The following is a 17,414-nucleotide window of genomic DNA, read 5'->3' as shown; positions in this document are numbered from 1 at the left end:
AAAAGAATCCTGACAAGGGTATTGGTCCATTACTAGATGGAAATGATATGGATATAATACAGAAAAGGCAAAAGTGTTCAGTAAACATATCTGTTCTGTAGTTGGGGAAAAAACAGATGATGTAATAACACTCTTTCCATTCCACTAGTATTTCAAGGGGATGTTAAAGAGCAGTTACTAAAGCTGAACATTTTGAAGTCAGCAAGTCTGGATAACTTGCATCCAAGAGTTTTAAAATAGCTGGCTGAGAGGCTCACTGCACCATTAATGTTGATTTTCAATAAGACTTGAAACACCGGGGAAGTTCCAGAAGACTGCAAGAAAGCTAATGTTGTGTCAATATTTAAAGAGAGTAAATGAGATGCCACAGGAAACTATAGACCTGTCAGTCTGACATCGATCCTGGCAAGATAATGGATCAGCTGATACAGGACTCGATTAATAAAGAATTAAAGGAGAGTAATATAATTATGATTCTATGGAATTAATGACAATCAACATGGGTTTATGGAAAACAGTTGCTGTCAAACTAACTTGATATCTTTTCTTGATGAGAGATTAAAATTTGGTTGATAAAGGAAACAGTGTTGATATAATATACTTAGACTTCTGTAAGGAAATTGACTTGATACTGCATTACCCTTTTTATTAAAAAACGAGAATATAAAATTAACATGGTACTCATTACATCAGGAGTGGGCAAACTACACCCTGCGGGTCACAACCGACCCTTCACATGTTTTAATCCAACCCTTGAACTCTTGCCAGGGAGTGGAGTCTGGGGCTTGACCCGCTCCATGCATGCCATGGCTCCGTGCATCTCCCGGAAGCAGCAACATGTCCCCCCTCCGGCTCCTACACTTAGGGGAAGCCGGGGGTTCGCATGCTGCCCCCACCCCAAGTGCCACCTGTGCAGCTCCCACTGGCCGGGGTTCCTGGCTAATGGGAGCTGCACTGGTGGCACCTGCAGACAGGGCAGTGTGCGGAGCTGCCTGGCTGCGCCTCTGCGTAGGAACCAGAGTGGGGACATGTTGCTGCTTCTGGGAGCTGCTTGAGGTAAGCGCTGCCTGGAGCCTCCACCTCTGACCCTCTCCTGCGCCTTGTGCTAGCCCTGATCCCCCTTCTGCCCCCAAGCCCCTCAATTCCAGCCCAGAGCACCCTCTTGCACCCCCAACCCCTCATCCCCAGCTCCAGCACCCATGCCCCCAGCTGTAGCCCTCACCCATCCCAACCCCCTGCCCCAGTCCAGAGCCCACTCCCACACCCAGAACTCCTCATTTCTAGCCCCACCCCAGAGCTCTCACGCCCTCCTGCACTCCAACCCTCAATTTTGTGAGCATTCATGGCCCGCCATACAATTTCCATACTCAGATGTGGCCCTTGGGCCAAAAAGTTTGCCTACCCCTGCATTACATGGATTAAAAACTGGCTAAGTGATGGGTCTCAAAATGACAGGTTTCAGAGTAGCAGCCGTGTTAGTCTGTATTCGCAAAAAGAAAAGGAGTACTTGTGGCACCTTAGAGACTAACAAATTTATTTGAGCATAAGCATCCAATGAAGGGAGCTGTAGCTCACGAAAGCTTATGCTCAAATAAATTTGTTAGTCTCTAAGGTGCCACAAGTACTCCTTTTCTTTTTGGTCTCAAAATGTAATTGTAATCAGGAAATCATCACCAAATGGATGTGTTTCTGGTGGGGTCCCACATGGATCAGTTCTTCGTCCTATGCTATTTAACATTTTTATTAATGATCTGGAAGAAAATATAAAATAATCACTGCTAAAGTTTGAAGAGGACACAAAAATTGGGGAAGTGGTAAATAATGAAGAGTACAGGTCACTGATACAGAGCCATCTGGATTGCTTGGTAAACTCTGCCCAAGAAAACAATATATCTTTTAATATAGCTAAATATACATGCCTATATCTAGGAACAAAGAATGCAGGCCATACTCACAGAATGGTGCGTTCTATCCTGGGAAGCAAAGACTCTAAAAAATATTCTGGGGTCATGGGAGGCAACCAGTTGAATATGAGCTTTGAGTATGACACTGTGGCAAAAAGGTCTAATGCAATCCTTGAATAAATAAACAGGGAAATCTCAAGTAGGAAGAGTGAGGAAATTTGACCTCTATACTTGGCACTGGTGTGACCGCTGCTGGAATACTGTGTCCAGTTCTGGGGTCCACAGTTCAAAAGGAAGTTGATAAATTGGAGAGGGTTCAGAGAAATGCCACAAGAATGATTAAAGGATTAAAAAACATGCCTCACAGCGATATACTCAAGGAGCTCAATCTAGTTATTTTAACAAAGAGAATGTTAAGGTGTGACTTGATTGCAGTCCATAAGTACCCACATGGAGAATAAATATTTAGTAGTGTGCTCTTCAGTCTAGCACAGAAAGATATGATACAATCCAATGGCTGGATGTTGAAGCTAGACAAACTTGGACTGGAAACGGCATAGATTTAAACAGTGAGAGTAATTAACTATTGGAACAACTTGTCAGTAGTCATGAAAGATTCTCCATCATCGATACTGTTTAAATCATGATTGTATGTTTTTTAAAAAAATATACTGTATTAATTATTTTGGGGAAGTTCTATGGCCTGTGTTATACAGGAGGTCATACTGGAGGATCACAATGGTCCCTTCTGGCCTTCAAATCTATGAATCTATTAATTAGATCTGAACCTTCCATCTTGGCCCAATCTTCAGCCTGAAGTTTGTTTCCAACATCTTTGTTGTGAGATAAGATTTTAGGGTTGTTATAATGTTGTAAATGACATATTGTAAATGGAATAATTGATTCATTTGCTTACAGAAATGTGGATAAGCTGCATGCTCATTTGTCATGCTCTCTTCCTTGCTTTTTTTCCTGGAGGCTTTGGATGCTTTCCAATTAATTAGGAATTGTCTTTCTATATCTTTTATTTCTTTCCCATCAAGGGATTCTGAGGAAAAAGGAAAACACACACACACACTTTTCATAATAAAGTTAGTCAACAAAAAGGTTAAACCATTTATATCTTATGTACACTGATATGTTTGGTTTTGCCAAAAATTGCTTACATTTTAGTTAACTTTGTCAGAAAAGAGATCAAGTGATAGATTATATCTTGAAAATTATTCATAAAGAAATGAATTGTATGTGCAACATGGCAGTTTTCAAATGCATGGGAAAGAGACTATCAATTGTTTTTATGGTTTGCAAGGAGAATGTTTGACATCCAAATTAAGACATGGTACTGAAAATGCAGGGATCTAAAAAGAGAACATACATTTATGCAGGACATATACATTTATATGGGCATAAGGAAGTACAAACTTGCAACCAAAACCTGCCTGCCTTACTCATCAAGTAGTCCTACTGGCCTTTTGGGGCCACCTATATGAAGTAAGAAAGCACGATTCGATCCTTTATCATAACTTCACTCACTCTGTAGTGCAGTAGGACCCCACAGTTCTAGCATGATTTGACTCCATTCACATTTCCAAATTAAGTATCTTGTTTGACTACAACTTAGGCCTGGTCTACACTTAAAAAATAGATCAACTTAGCTACATTGCTCAGGGCTGTGAAAAATATTGTGCCTTGGGTGCCGTAGTTAGGTCAACCTATCTCTTGATGCAGACATGGCTAGGTCGATGGAAGAATTCTTCCATTGACCTAATTACCATTCTTGGAAAGATGAATTAACTACACTGACAGAAAAACCTCTTCCATTAATGTAAGAAGCATCAACATAAAATGCATAGTTAAGACACCCAAACTACCCTGCAGTAATGCTACAAGGGGGGAAAAAATGAAAGATATCTTTAAAAATTAGTATCACCTAATTTGGGATCACAAACACAGAAAAGCCTTAATTATAATTTTATGGATATGCCATGGTATCACTCCTTTTTAATAAACTGTACTTTTGGTAATAATAATAAGTTGAGTCATAATAAGCAACAGGGTTTTTTTAGCTTATTAATCAATTTAAACTATATAACTTGTACAAGAGCTTTTAAATATTATATTTACCACCTGACATTAATTTGGAGAATATTACTTGGTTTCATAGGAGTTTCACTGTAATTCAAAAATGGATAATGTGCCAACTATTTTTTTTAAGTGGAAAGAGTTTTAACCATACTTTTTTACCTAGAGTTTTTGACTGTATAATAAGCCTGTCCCTGTATTTTGGTTTGCGGCAAACAGGATTCCCTTTAAGATCCATTCTGCACAGCTTGGTCCATTTGTTCAATACAAACTCCAAATCCTGCAATTAACAGAAGAAAAGAAAAGACTCTGTTGCTTTATCTTTAGACTGTAGATGATAGAGTTCAGTAATCATGCTGGTTGTTCACTGAAAATAGTCTTCTTTTGAACTTATGGGTGTAAAATTAAGTGTGTGTGTGTTTGTAGGACTGGGGCTTTGTATGACACTTTCTGAATGCTGCACAGTATTTTACATAATAGAAATAGGAAGGCAATGACAGAAACATTTACAATCAAATACAAAGTGAGTGATGGCAAGCTGACATGCCTATCATCATCCATTGGTTTTGATTCTTTCTTTCTGACACTCCCCTCTAGAGTCAGGTTTTCACATCCCAAGACAACTGTCTAGCACTAGTTCCTATGATAAAAATCCTCAACTAGCTGGGGCGCTTCCAAATGGGAGGAATATGGTTATGGAAAGAAGCCAGAAAGCAACAGTACTAAGTAGGACTGGTTCAGACATACTGTAACAGAAGGGGACGCCGGGTCAAGAAGAGAGTGAGGAATGCAACAAGCTGTAGGTCCAATCTTTCCATAAAGGTATTGGGTTACCAGTCCCATGGTTTTACTTTGCTTGTACTGGACTTGGTGCTAACAACAACATTCATTATCCTAGAACTGTTATATGTTGTCTATCATTTTAAATGGTAAATGTTCAGTCCAGGCTCTGATGTTGTCTAATCAGATTTCCATACACTTTGAGCCTATTTTTACAAAAGCTCTGGCTGGCAGCAGAAGTTTCTTTTGGTTGATTTTGCAGTGTCTCTGGAAAGCCAAACAGAGCAGAAGCTTTATCTGAACAAGTCTATTGACCTCTGCCTAGTACTTACCCTATTTTCATGCAGGAAAAATTGATTGCTGAAGAAGCATTTCTGGAGGTGTTAAAGATTTTCTAAATCAGCACTAGTGATCAGTAATTACAGGAAAGCTCAGATCTGACAACTTCTCTAGCTGAGAATTCTAGCCTGAAAACCAATATTTTATGGACATGCATAAAATCTGATCTATCTTCATCATGTTTCTCTTGTGGAAGAGCATGGAAACTGCTATTGGGTTAGTTGGGAAGACCACAGAATAGGGTCCTGATACCAGGCAACAAAAATGTAGCTTAACACAAGAAAGATCCTCTGTTTTTAGGATATAATAATGCTACTTGCAGATAATTGTCTTTCCCATCATACTTTTAAATGCTAGACACTGGAGAAAAGCCAGCCAAGAAGACAGTAATGTGAGTAACATATGCATATGTTTTTATATCACACATAGGAGGAGAAGATATACCACCTTTTGCATCATAAAGGGCTCTTAAAAATATAATACCACCTGTCCAGGCTTCAGAAATTCATAGGACAGTGGACATTTCATGCAAAAATTGATTAAAAAAATAAAACTAAAATCTGGCAAATCATGCTGGAAAAATATAATTTACACAAGACATAGTAACTCCCCTACATATCTGTGGGTGGCCAGTTACATTCTTGGCCCAAATAGTGAAATGTTTAAAATGTACCTTTCTGTAGTCTTGGTTTTTGTCTGGTAAATCAAGGGCAATATGACCTAGATCAAACTTTTTCTGTCTTTTAACTTCAATGTATTAAAGTTAACAAGATTTGAAGGCTATTCATAAATGCTTAGTAAGTTGCTCCATTCTATTCAGAGAGCCTACTTTCTGAAATACCACATGGTCCAAAATTTCCTTCCAATGTTACTCTGAATATGAATCCACATAGTATGTGGCTGTATAGAGCATTTGAGAGGAGATCCTAAAGGCTATGTATGAGAGCGAGAGAAGGGTGGATAATACTAGAACTGATGTATCTTAGGCCTGATCTACACTATGAATTTAGGTCGAATTTAGCCGCGTTAGGTCGATTTTACACAAGATTTTATGTGTTTTACACAACCAACCCTGTTCCGCTGACCTAAAGGGCTCTTAAAATCGACTGCAGTACTCCTCCCCGATGAGGGGAGTAGCGCTAAAATCGACTGAAAATGGACTGAAAGGGAGATACTGGATGAGATTGCTATATAGGGAGAAGAATCTGTGCAGGCCGAACTCTGATCAAAAAGAAGAAATGCTAATATATATGCCAAAATTGCACTGGGCATGGTGGACAGAGGCTACACCAGGGACACACAGCAATGCCACGTGAAAATTAAGGAGCTCAGGCAAGCCTACCAAAAGATAAAGGAGGCAAACAGTCACTCCAGGTCAGAGCCCCAGACATGCCGCTTCTATGATCAGCTGCATGCCATTCTAGAGGGGGACCCTACCACTACCACTGTCCGTGGACACCTGCAAGGTGGCAGCCTCAACGCAACACAGAGGAGGATTTTGTAGATGAGGAAGAGGAGGAGGAGGAGGAGGAGGAGAAGAATGTGCAGCAGGCAAGCAGAGAATCTGTTCTCCCCAGCAGCCAGGACCTTTTCATCACCCTGGAGCCAATACCCTCCCGTATTGTTGCTGGACGCTGAAGGCGGAGAAGGCACCTCTGGTGAGTGCATATTTGTAACTACACTACAGGGATTAAAAGCAATTGTGTTTAACGTTTGATTTTCCCTGAACAATTGGGATGCATTCGTGGCCAGTACAGCTACTGGAAAAGTCTGTTCACATGTCTGGCGATGGCGTGGGAATCCTCCAGGGACATCTCCACAAAGCTCTCCTGGAGGTAATCTGAATACCTTTGCAGAAGGTTTCTGGGGAGGACTGCCTTATTTCATCCTCCACGGTTCGACACTTTACCACGCCAAGCCAATAGCAAGTAGTCTGGAATCATTGCAGCACAAAGCATAGCAGCGAATGGCCCTGGGTTTTGGTCGCATTCATGCAACATTCAGTCTTTATCTTTCTGTGTCAGCCTCAGGAGAGTGATATCATTCATGGTCACCTGATTGAAATAGGGGAATTTTTGTAAGGGAACAGTAATCCCCTCTGTTTGGTGATCCCCTGCACATTTGACCCCGGTCATGCTGGGCTGTTTGTGCTTGGCTAGGAGGGATCATCCTGGAGAATAGCCATGTGGTGCTGGGGGCTGCTGCATATCCACCCAAAACTGCAGCCTCTCCTTTTAAACGGCAACCTCAGCCCCTCCTTTTAAACGGCAAACCCAACCGGCATTGGTTGCTATGGGAAAGGAGGGTGCTGCAGTTTGAAAACATTCCCACATGTTATGAATGCGGAAGAAGCCAACCTCGTGTACTCTTTGGCTTACCATGGCTGCCTGGAAACCGAATTCTGTTGCCCAGCCGCATGTGATGTACCACCATACCCGCAGGTGCTCAATATAAAAGGCAAAATGCGACCTTGTACCTAAAACACATGAGCTGTCTCGCAGTGAATCAAGCAATTCATAGCAAAGAGTCTCCCTTTTGTTTGCAGAAATGTATCTTCTTAAATTCTACTCACCCTTCCCCTCCCCGCCCGAAGCTGTAAATGTTTCTATGCTCCCCGTATCAACTCCGTCCCTGAGGTTATCGCAGATTAGAAGGAGAAAAAAAACGCACTCACAATTACATGTTTTCAGAGTTCATGCAGTCCTCCCGCACTGATAGGGCACAGCTGAATGCATGGAGGCATTCAGTGGCAGAGGCCAGGAAAGCATACAGTGAGTGTGATCAGAACACGCAGGAGGAGATGCTGATGCTAATGGGGGAGCAAACAAACATGATGAGGCATCTGCTGGAGCTGCAGGAAAGACAACTAGAGTACATACCCCTGCTACACCGATTGTGTAACCGCTTGCCCTCCTCGCCAAGTTCCATATCCTCCTCACCCAGATGCCCAAGAACGCGGGTGGGGGAGGCTCCAGGCTCCCAGCCACTCAACTCCAGGGGACGGCCCAAGCAACAGAAGGCTGTCACTCAAACAGCTTTGATTTGTAGTGTGGCTACAATAAGCAGTGTGGCCTTGTCCTTCCCTCCTCCCCCACCCCACTTGGGCTACCTTTTACTAGTCAGCGTTGTCAGTCATCTCAAGTTTTCTTTAATAAATAAAGAATGAATGGATTCAGAACAATAGGGACTTTATTTCCTCTGCCAGCTGTGGTCAAAGAGGGGGAGGGGGATTGGATTACAGGGAAGTATATACACCAAAGGGGGAAGCTTTGCATCAAGGACAAACACACACAACTGTCACAGTAGCCTGGTCAGTCATGAAACTGGTTTTCAAAGCCTCTTTGATGCACAGTGCACCTCTGTGTGCTCTTCTAATTGCCCTGGTGTCTGGCTGTTCAAAATTGGCCGCGAGGCGATTTGCCTCAACCTCCCACCCCGCCATAAATGTCTCTCCTTTACTCTCACAGATATTATGGAGCACACAGCAAGCAGCAGTAACAATAGGAATGTTGGTTGTGCTGAGGTCTAACCTACTCAGCAAACAGCGCCAGAGCCCTTTTAAACATCCAAAGGCACATTCTATCACCATTTTGCACTTGCTCAGCCTATAGTTGAACTGCTCCTTACTACTGTCCAGGCTGCCTGTGTACGGCTTCATGAGCCATGGGAGCACGGGGTAGGCTGGATCCCCATGGATAACTATTGGCATTTGAACATCCCCAATGGTAATTTTCTGGTCTGGGAAGAAAGTCCCTTCTTGCAGCTTTTTGAACAGCCCGGAGTTCTGAAAGATGCGAGCATCATGCACCTTTCCCGACCATCCCACCTTAATGTCAGCGAAACGGCCCTTGTGATCCACCAGTGCTTGCAACACCATTGAGAAGTACCCTTTGCGGTTTATGTATTGTTTGGCAAGGTGGTCTGGTGCCAAGATAGGGATACGCATTCCGTCTATCGCCCCACTACAGTTAGGGAACTCCATTGCAGCAAAGCCATCCACTATCACCTGCACATTTCCAAGAGTTAGCAGAAGGTTACTGATTGCCCTGGCTACTTGGATCACAGCAGCCCTCACGGTACATTTGCCCACTCCGAATTGATTCCCGACTGACCGGTAGCAGTCAGGTGTTGCAAGCTTCCACAGGGCTATCGCCACTCGCTTCTCAACTGTTAGGGAAGGTCTCATCTCAGTATCCCTGTGCTTCAGGGCGGGGGAAAGCAACTCACAAAGTTCCATGAAAGTGGCCGTACACATGCAAAAGTTTCGCAGACACTGGAAATTATCCCATACCTGCAACACTATGTGGTCCTAACAGTCTGTGCTTGTTTGCCGGGCCCAGAATCAGCGTTCCACTGTATCAATATGCCCCAATGTTGCCATGATATCCCAATTGCCACATCCCGTGCTTTCAGGAACGCCTGTGTCCATGTCCTCCTCACAATCTTTCTCGTGCTGGCGGCTCCTAGCTAGGCTCTGCACATACTGCAGGATAATATGCGAGGTGTTTATGATGCTTACAAAAGCAGTGTACAACTGAGTGGGCTCCATGCTTGCCATGCTATGGCGTTTGCACGGATAACTCAGGAAAAAAGGCGCAAAACGATTGCTTGTCATTGCTTTCAAGGAGGGAGGGGAGACTGAGGACATGTACCCAAAATCACCCGCGACAATGTTTTTGCCCCATCAGGCATTGGGAGCCTAATCCAGAATTCCAGTGGGCAGCAGGGACTGTGGGATAGCTACCCACAGTGCACAACTCCGTGAGTCGATGCTAGCCATGGTATTGAGGACGCACTCCGCCAACTTAATGTGCTTAGTGGGGACACGCATGATTGACTGTATAAAATCGCTTACTAAAGATCGACTTCTGTAAAATTAACCTAATTTCATAGTGTAGACATGCCCATAGTTGTAGAAACATCTGCTGAATGAGGATCAGCATTTCATAAACTAGAAAGTTTGGACAGTTTTCATGGCTTGATAGCAAAAGTCAAATATGTGCCGATCAGTTCATAGTTCCTCCTTCAAATTCAGACTGCAAAATTAATAACAATGTGCCCCATCATCTACTCTGTCTCAGAGTAGAGGGGACTTAAATCCAGGGGGGATGCAGAAGATGATACTCTACTGCATCATTCCACTCTCCTCCCAGTCTGGTGAAAGTAGAGAACAAGGGGACAAAGGAAAAGGCAGCATGAACCTCCTCCTTCCTAACAAAAACCCATGGGACTTTTACAGGTAAGTTAATGCTTATACCCACTTTTCCACTCTTTAGTTTGGAACTGTTTAAGGGTAGATCTGGAGTAGCAGCCTGTGGGAAGCCCCGTGGAGAACAGTTCCCAGAGAAGCCATGCTGATAGAGTGAGTGCTGAAGGAAGCCCGAAAGGGGACAGCTGCAGTATATAGACACAGAACCTTCTTCTTGTGGAACTTCCCATGTGGGAACAGTCCATCTAGGGAAACGTTGTTTGCTCCATAACATTAATTACAAAGGAAGACTCTACCAGTATCTGCCTGCATAATACTGTGATAACATACACTGTTTAGTAGATTCAGTGTATACTCTCCTCTCCTTCAAAAAAGTGTTAAGTAACTTTAGGAAAAAGACATTTTTGCCTGGGCTTATTTAGAAAGAAAATATTTAGCCAGCATAGTTTATTATTTTGTTCTTATCTGGGCAATCAGCCATTGTCTTGAAAAATGTTTAAGAAGTATTAGATTTCAGTTTAAAAGAATTAATGCAATTAATATAGGTTTTTAGAACACAAAACTGCATATTGCTTAAAACCGTAACATGTAAACAACTAAACTTTGATGAATGTACAGAGTCCTGTAGATTTTCACGAGCAGTTACTCACTTGATAAATGACCCAGAACATACTCACTCTAGTGTATGTTTATCTAAGAACACACTAATCCTGTGCTGAAATATGATTAGCCTTTTGATATGCTCTAGTTGTTCATTGCCTTCCTGTCTCTAATAAAGTGCTTTCACTTTCCAGCTTTCAATAAACTGTACTAAAGGGACCAGACACTTTTCTGGGCAGTCTCTGTTTGATAAATGATCATGTCATGCTATCACTTTGAGGTCTGCTACAAAATATTGAAGAGCAAATTATATTCCACATATAGGAGGTGTGAGTGCCTCAGTAGGCTGTTGTAGTACTGGCAATAACCTTCTTCACAATTAATGATGGCCAGTTAAGAACTAGTATTTGACCAGTGTGCTCCAATTTTTATTGGAAATGTCTAGCTCAGCTGCCCTAACTACATCTACAGACAGCAATTTGTCACCATTCTGACTACCTGTCATAATCTATTTGAGAAAAAAATCTATAATTTTTCTCTTGTTCCTGACTGAATTGTGAAGTGAATGAATTCATCTTTTTTGATATCTTCTTGTCATAATCAATACTGGCCAGAGGTTGAATAAATTAAAGACTTTGAACATACAGATGGTTTTATATAGGTTTTTTCAGCTGTATTTTCTATATCAAACATAACATTTACACAGACATTAGGTCATATTCTTCTCAAAATAAAGGTTAGTAGATTTAAGTTTTTACAAAAACAACAGAATATTTCCAGCACATTGTAAAGTTCTAATTGAAACAGTTTTTTTTTTTAAAAAGCAAATAAACATCCTGTTCAGTATTTGCACCCAAACATAACAAAACAGCATCCTGGTAGTGTGCGTGACCTGACTAGAAACAAAAGTGAAATTGCTAGTTTATTTTCATTGTCCAGAAATAGAGAAATGAAAAATCAAACAAGCAGAAATAGGAAAAAGTAAATTAGATTTTTTAAAAAATATTTCATTTGGAAGAATTCCAGGTGTTATTGACAAAAAGAGCTTTTTTAAAATTGTGGTTATCTAAGTTATCTCTTGACAGTGCTGCTAATGTTAGTAAAAGGCATGTTAAGTGAGCCAATTTTAAAAAAACAGCTGTAAGTACTTTCATGTACTGTACATGAACCTGGCTCCCGTCTGCTAGTTTTTGTGGTTTTATAACAACATTTTCTAATTCTTTTCCCCGTTGCTGTGTGAGAACACTCATAAAAACAAAAATGAAAACTGACTAATTAGCTAACTACACTTAGGAAAGGGAAAGACTGTCAAATAACCCAAAGAAACAAATGTAGAGAATATATTTTTCTTTAATTACCTTCAGTTATTTGAATATTAGGTATTACTTTTATAACAGTATGTAGAAAATATTCAGGCAGAAATGTGATTTTTAAATCACAGCTGTTCATTAGGTTTTAGCTTGTCTGTTGTTTTTATTTTCAGCTTCCTGGAATCAGTGTATAGCAATTTATGGTCTTACAACAATAAAGTTGGTTGGTTGATAAGAATTAAAGAAAATTATCTAAAGTCTTTCTGTTAAATTGCCGTCAGTGCAGTTCAGATCACATTTGATTATCCAAACCTCACTTATCTGCAACAGGGTCTTGTTCCCTCATTTCTATGAATGAAACTGAAAATTCCCTTAATTGTCCAAAACTTCAAGTATATGAATTTATTAGTCTTAATTCTCACTTATGCTGAGCTCATGCGCCGCACAGGTATGGGAGTGGGTTTATTATGCTGCCATAACAAAACTGAAAAAGATGTTCAAAGAAAAAGATAATTGATATAGTTATCCTGGACAAACCTCATACAACAGTGAAAAGGGTATACAGGAGATGGTTCATGTCACCTAGTTCTGTTATGCCTTTCACACTTTCTTCTCCTGCACAGACTACTATTCCATTCCCACTGCCATTTCCCTCTCCTGCACAGACTACTTAATGTTCTCACTGTTGCTATTAAACTCTGCAAAATCCCTGATGGCCTTCTAGCCACTGCTCCTCTTCTCTGCCTGGTCATTTCTCACCACTGCACTGACTCTTGAGGCCTTCTGCACTCTCTCCTCTGCCCATACTTACTGTTGTTTCCAACTTTTTCCCACAACATCTAACAATACCTGATTTCCTTATCTGCTCTTCTTGCTCTTCCCCTCTCCTGCACAGCGGGAACGTACAACTTTAATTTGCCATCCAAACCTTTGCACCTTGTTGTTACTTGATTTAAATTATAAATATACAGTAAAGACTTGAAATCTACTTTCCTTTTCATTTATTTTATGTTGAAGAAACAGTGAAAAGACACCAGTGAATAGAGAAGTGTCACTACTGAGACTTTCCATAACAAAAGCTAAATAATGACGACATGTTGATTTAGCAGGAATACTGCTAATACTTAGTAATTATTATTAGCCTCATTATACAGAGGTAACTGAGGCTGAGAAGTTAAGCGACTTGCTAAAGGCCACATAGGGAGTCATTTCAAAGGCAATATTAGAACCTAGCAGCTGATTGTTTTCACTCCAGTTCTGGATCACAAACATGATATTTCTACTGTTTCCTATCTCCAACCTTTTCTAACCCAGAGAGTTATAGCTCCAAAGTCTGTATCTCTCTAACTAATTTAACACATCCAGCCAGGCTGCACAAAAATTTTTTCCTGTGAAGTCATAGAGAGAAAAATAAGGGTAATAACATAAATGTAAAAGAACTGTCCCAAACTATGTGTCTTCCCATATAAAGGCTCTGGTGTGGTTGAGAGGCCATTTCCTGTTACAGTATAGAAAAAAATGCCAAGCTTGACACCTTTATATATATTTTAAATTGCAGCCTTTTAGAAGTAATTTGTCCATAATGATGATGGTTTGTTTTTAAAAAATGTAAACCATCAAGGATTTGAACTTAAATTAGCTACTGTACATGCTTAGGTGTCTGATTATTTTGCTATCTTTCTACAAATGTATTTGGAAGAACTTTCATTTTGATCGCTACCCCTTCCTGCTTCTCCACGAGGGCACCAATGATACTGCCAAGAATGACCTTGAGCGGATCACTGCAGACTATGTGGCTCTGGCAAGAAGGATAAAGGAGTTTGAGGCGTCAGTGGTGTTCTCGTCCATCCTCCCTGTGGAAGGAAAAGGCCCAGGTAGAGACCGTCGAATTGTGGAAGTCAATGAATGGCTATACAGGTGGTGTTGGAGAGAAGGCTTTGGATTCTTTGACCATGGGATGGTGTTCCAAGACGAAGGATTGCTAGGCAGAGACGGGCTCCACCTAACAAAGAGAGGGAAGAGTATCTTTGCAAGCAGGCAGGCTAACCTAGTGAGGAGGGCTTTAAACTAGGTTCACCGGGGGGAGGAGACCAAAGCCTGGAAGTAAGTGGGGAAGTGGGATACCAGGAGGAAGCACAAGCTGGAGAGTGCAAGAGGGGAGGACTTCTGCCTCATACTGAGAAAGCAGGACGATCAGTGAGTTATCTTAAGTGCCTATACACAAATGCAAGAAGCCTGGGAAACAAGCAGGGAGAACTGAAAGTCCTGGAACAGTCAAGAAATGATTATATGATTAGAACAACAGAGACTTGGTGGGATAACTCACATGACTGGAGTACTCTCATGGAGGGATATAAACTGTTCAGGAAGGACAGGCAGGGCAGAAAAGGTGGGGGAGTTGCATTGAATGTAAGTTGCAGTATGACTGCTCAGAGCTCCGGCATGAAACTGCAGAAAAACCTGAGCGTCTCTGGATTAAGTTTAGAAGTGTGAGCAACAAGGGTGATGTCGTGGTGGGAGTCTGCTATAGACCACCAGACCAGGGGGACGAGGTGGACAAGGCTTTCTTCAGGCAACTAACAGAAGTTACTAGATTACAGCCCCTGGTTCTCATGGGGGACTTCAATCACCCCAATATCAGCTGGAAGAGCAATACAGCTGTGCACAGACAATCCAGGAAGTTTTTGGAAAGTGTAGGGGACAATTTCCTGGTGCAAGTGCTGGAGGAACCAACTAAAGGCAGAGCTCTTCTTCACCTGCTGCTCACAAACAGGGAAGAATTAGTAGGGGAAGCAAAAGTGGACGGGAACCTGGGAGGCAGTGACCATGAGATGGTCGAGTTCAGGATCCTGACAAAAGGAAGAAAGGAGAGCAGCAGAATATGGACCCTGGACTTCAGAAAAGCAGACTTTGACTCCCTCTGATGGGCAGGATCCCATGGGAGAATAACATGAGGGGGAAAAGAGTCCAGGAGAGCTGGCTGTATTTTAAAGATTCCTTATTGAGGTTGCAGGAACAAACCATCCCGATGTGTAGAAAGAACAGTAAATACGGCAGGCGACCAGCTTGGCTTAACAGTGAAATCCTTGCAGATCTTAAATACAAAAAAGAAGCTTACAAGAAGTGGAAGCTTGGACAAATGACCAGGGAGGAGTATAAAAATATTGCTCAGGCATGCAGGAGCAAAATCAGGAAGGCCAAATCACAATTGGAGTTGCAACTAGCAAGGCATGTTAAGAGTAATAAGAAGGGGTTCTACAAGTATGTTAGCAACAAGAAGAAGGTCAGGGAAAGAGTGGGCCTCTTACTGAATGAGGGAGGCAACCTAGTGGCAGAGGATGTGGAAAAAGCTAATGTACTTAATGCTTTTTTTGCCTCTGTCTTCATGAACAAAAAGACCTATCTGGCTTCAAGATTAAGCTTGATAAGTTTATGGAGGAGATGGTATGATGGGATAACATGATTTTGGCAATTAGTTGATCGTTGACTATTCATGGTAAATAGGCCCAATGGCCTGTGATGGGATGGGACCTGAGTTACTACAGAGAATTGTTTCCTGGGTATCTGGCTGGTGAATCTTGCCCACATGCTCAGGGTTCAGCTGATCGCCATATTTGGGGTCGGGAAGGAATTTTCCTCCAGGGCAGATTGGAAGAGGCCCTGGGGGTTTTTCGCCTTCCTCTGCAGCATGGGTCACTTGCTGGAGGATTCTCTGCACCTTGAAGTCTTTAAGCCATGATTTGAGGACTTCAATAGCTCAGACATAGATGAGAGGTTTATTGCAGGAGAGGGTGGGTGAGATTCTGTGGCCTGCTTTGTGCAGGAGGCCAGACTAGATGATCATAATGGTCCCTTCTGACCTTAAAGTCTATGAATCTATGAACAAGGTCAGCTCCCGACTGGGCAGCACAGTATGGGGGAGGAGGTGACCAGTCCTCTGTGGAGAAAGAAGTGGTTGAGGACTATTTAGAAAAGCTGGATGAGCACAAGTCTATGGGGCCGGATGCACTGCATCTGAGGGTGTTAAAGGAGATGGCGGATGTGATTGCAGAGACATTGGCCATTATCTTTGGAAACTCATGGCGATTGGGGGAGGTTCCCGGATGACTGGAAAAAGGCTAATGTAGTGCCCATCTTTTAGAAAGGGAAGAAGAAGGATCCGGGGAACTACAGGCCAGTCAGCCTCACCTCAGTCCCTGGAAAAATCATGGAGCAGGTCCTCAAGGAATCCATTTTGAAGCACTTTGAGGAGAGGAAAGTGGTCAGGAACAGTTGGCATGGATTCACCAAGGGCAAGTCATGCCCAACTAACCTAATTGCGTTCTATGATGAGATAACTGGCTCTGTGGATGAGGAGAAAGCAGTGGACATGTTATTCCTTGACTTTAGCAAAGCTTTTGATACGGTCTCCCACAGTATTCTTACCAGCAAGTTAAAGAAGTATGGGCTGGATGAATGGATGATAAGGTGGATAGAAAGCTGGCTAGATTGTCGGGCTCAACGGGTAGTGATCAATGGCTCCATGTCTAGCTGGCAGCCGGTATCAAGCGGAGTGCCCCAAGGGTCAGTCCTGGGGCCGGTTTTGTTCAATATCTTCATTAATGATCTGGAGGATCACGTGGACTGCACCCTCAGCAAGTTTGCAGATGACACTAAACTGGGAGGAGTGGAAGATATGCTGGAGGGTAGTGATAGGATACAGAGGGCCCTAGACAAATTAGAGGATTGGGCCAAAAGAAATCTGATGAGGTTCAACAAGGACAAGTGCAGAGTCCTGCACTTAGGACGGAAGACTCCCACGCACTGCTACAGACTAGGGACCGAGTGGCTAAGCAGCAGTTCTGCAGAAAAGGATCTAGGGGTTACAGTGGACAAAAAGCTGGATATGTTATATGGATAACAGCGTGCCCTTGTTGCCCAGAAGGCCAATGGCATTCAGGGCTGTATAAATAGGAGCGTTGCCAGCAGATCGAGGGATGTGATCATTCCCCTCTATTTGGCATTAGTGAGGCCTCATCTGGAGTACTGGGTCCAGTTTTGGGCCCCACACTACAAGAAGGATGTGGAAAAATTGGAAAGAGTCCAGCGAAGGGCAACAAAAATGATTAGGGGGCTAGAGCACACGACTTATGAAAAGAGGCTGAGGGAACGGGGATTATTTAGTCTGCAGAAGAGAAGAATGAGGGGGGA

General features: G+C 42.4%; 1 protein-coding gene across 17 annotated transcripts in view; it reads right to left on the bottom strand.

Annotated features, from left to right (window-relative positions):
• PPP1R42 (protein phosphatase 1 regulatory subunit 42) overlaps positions 1-17,414 on the bottom strand; it is an 80,253-nt gene that overhangs the window by 50,076 nt on the left and 12,763 nt on the right. For 14 of the 17 annotated variants that reach the window (XR_012157173.1, XR_012157174.1, XM_073330953.1 and 11 more), the window contains 2 exons: positions 4,149-4,266; positions 2,821-2,952 (listed from right to left, as the gene is read on the bottom strand). Coding sequence is in view for 13 of the 17 variants with exons in the window: in XM_073330953.1 (XP_073187054.1) it covers positions 2,821-2,952; positions 4,149-4,266 (250 nt within the window). In the remaining 4 variants the exon portion in view is untranslated. Of the gene's footprint in view, positions 1-2,820; positions 2,953-4,148; positions 4,267-7,779; positions 7,915-9,396; positions 9,589-11,590; positions 12,709-17,414 lie in introns of those variants that run through there. The other 3 variants (XR_012157176.1, XR_012157175.1, XM_073330961.1) reach the window with 3 other exon arrangements.

The sequence above is a fragment of the Lepidochelys kempii genome, chromosome 2 (genome assembly GCF_965140265.1).
Source record: "Lepidochelys kempii isolate rLepKem1 chromosome 2, rLepKem1.hap2, whole genome shotgun sequence".
NCBI classification, from domain to species: Eukaryota; Metazoa; Chordata; order Testudines; family Cheloniidae; genus Lepidochelys; species Lepidochelys kempii.
The sequence above is the reverse complement of the archived record's forward strand: the minus strand, read 5'-3'. Positions and strand labels throughout refer to the sequence as shown.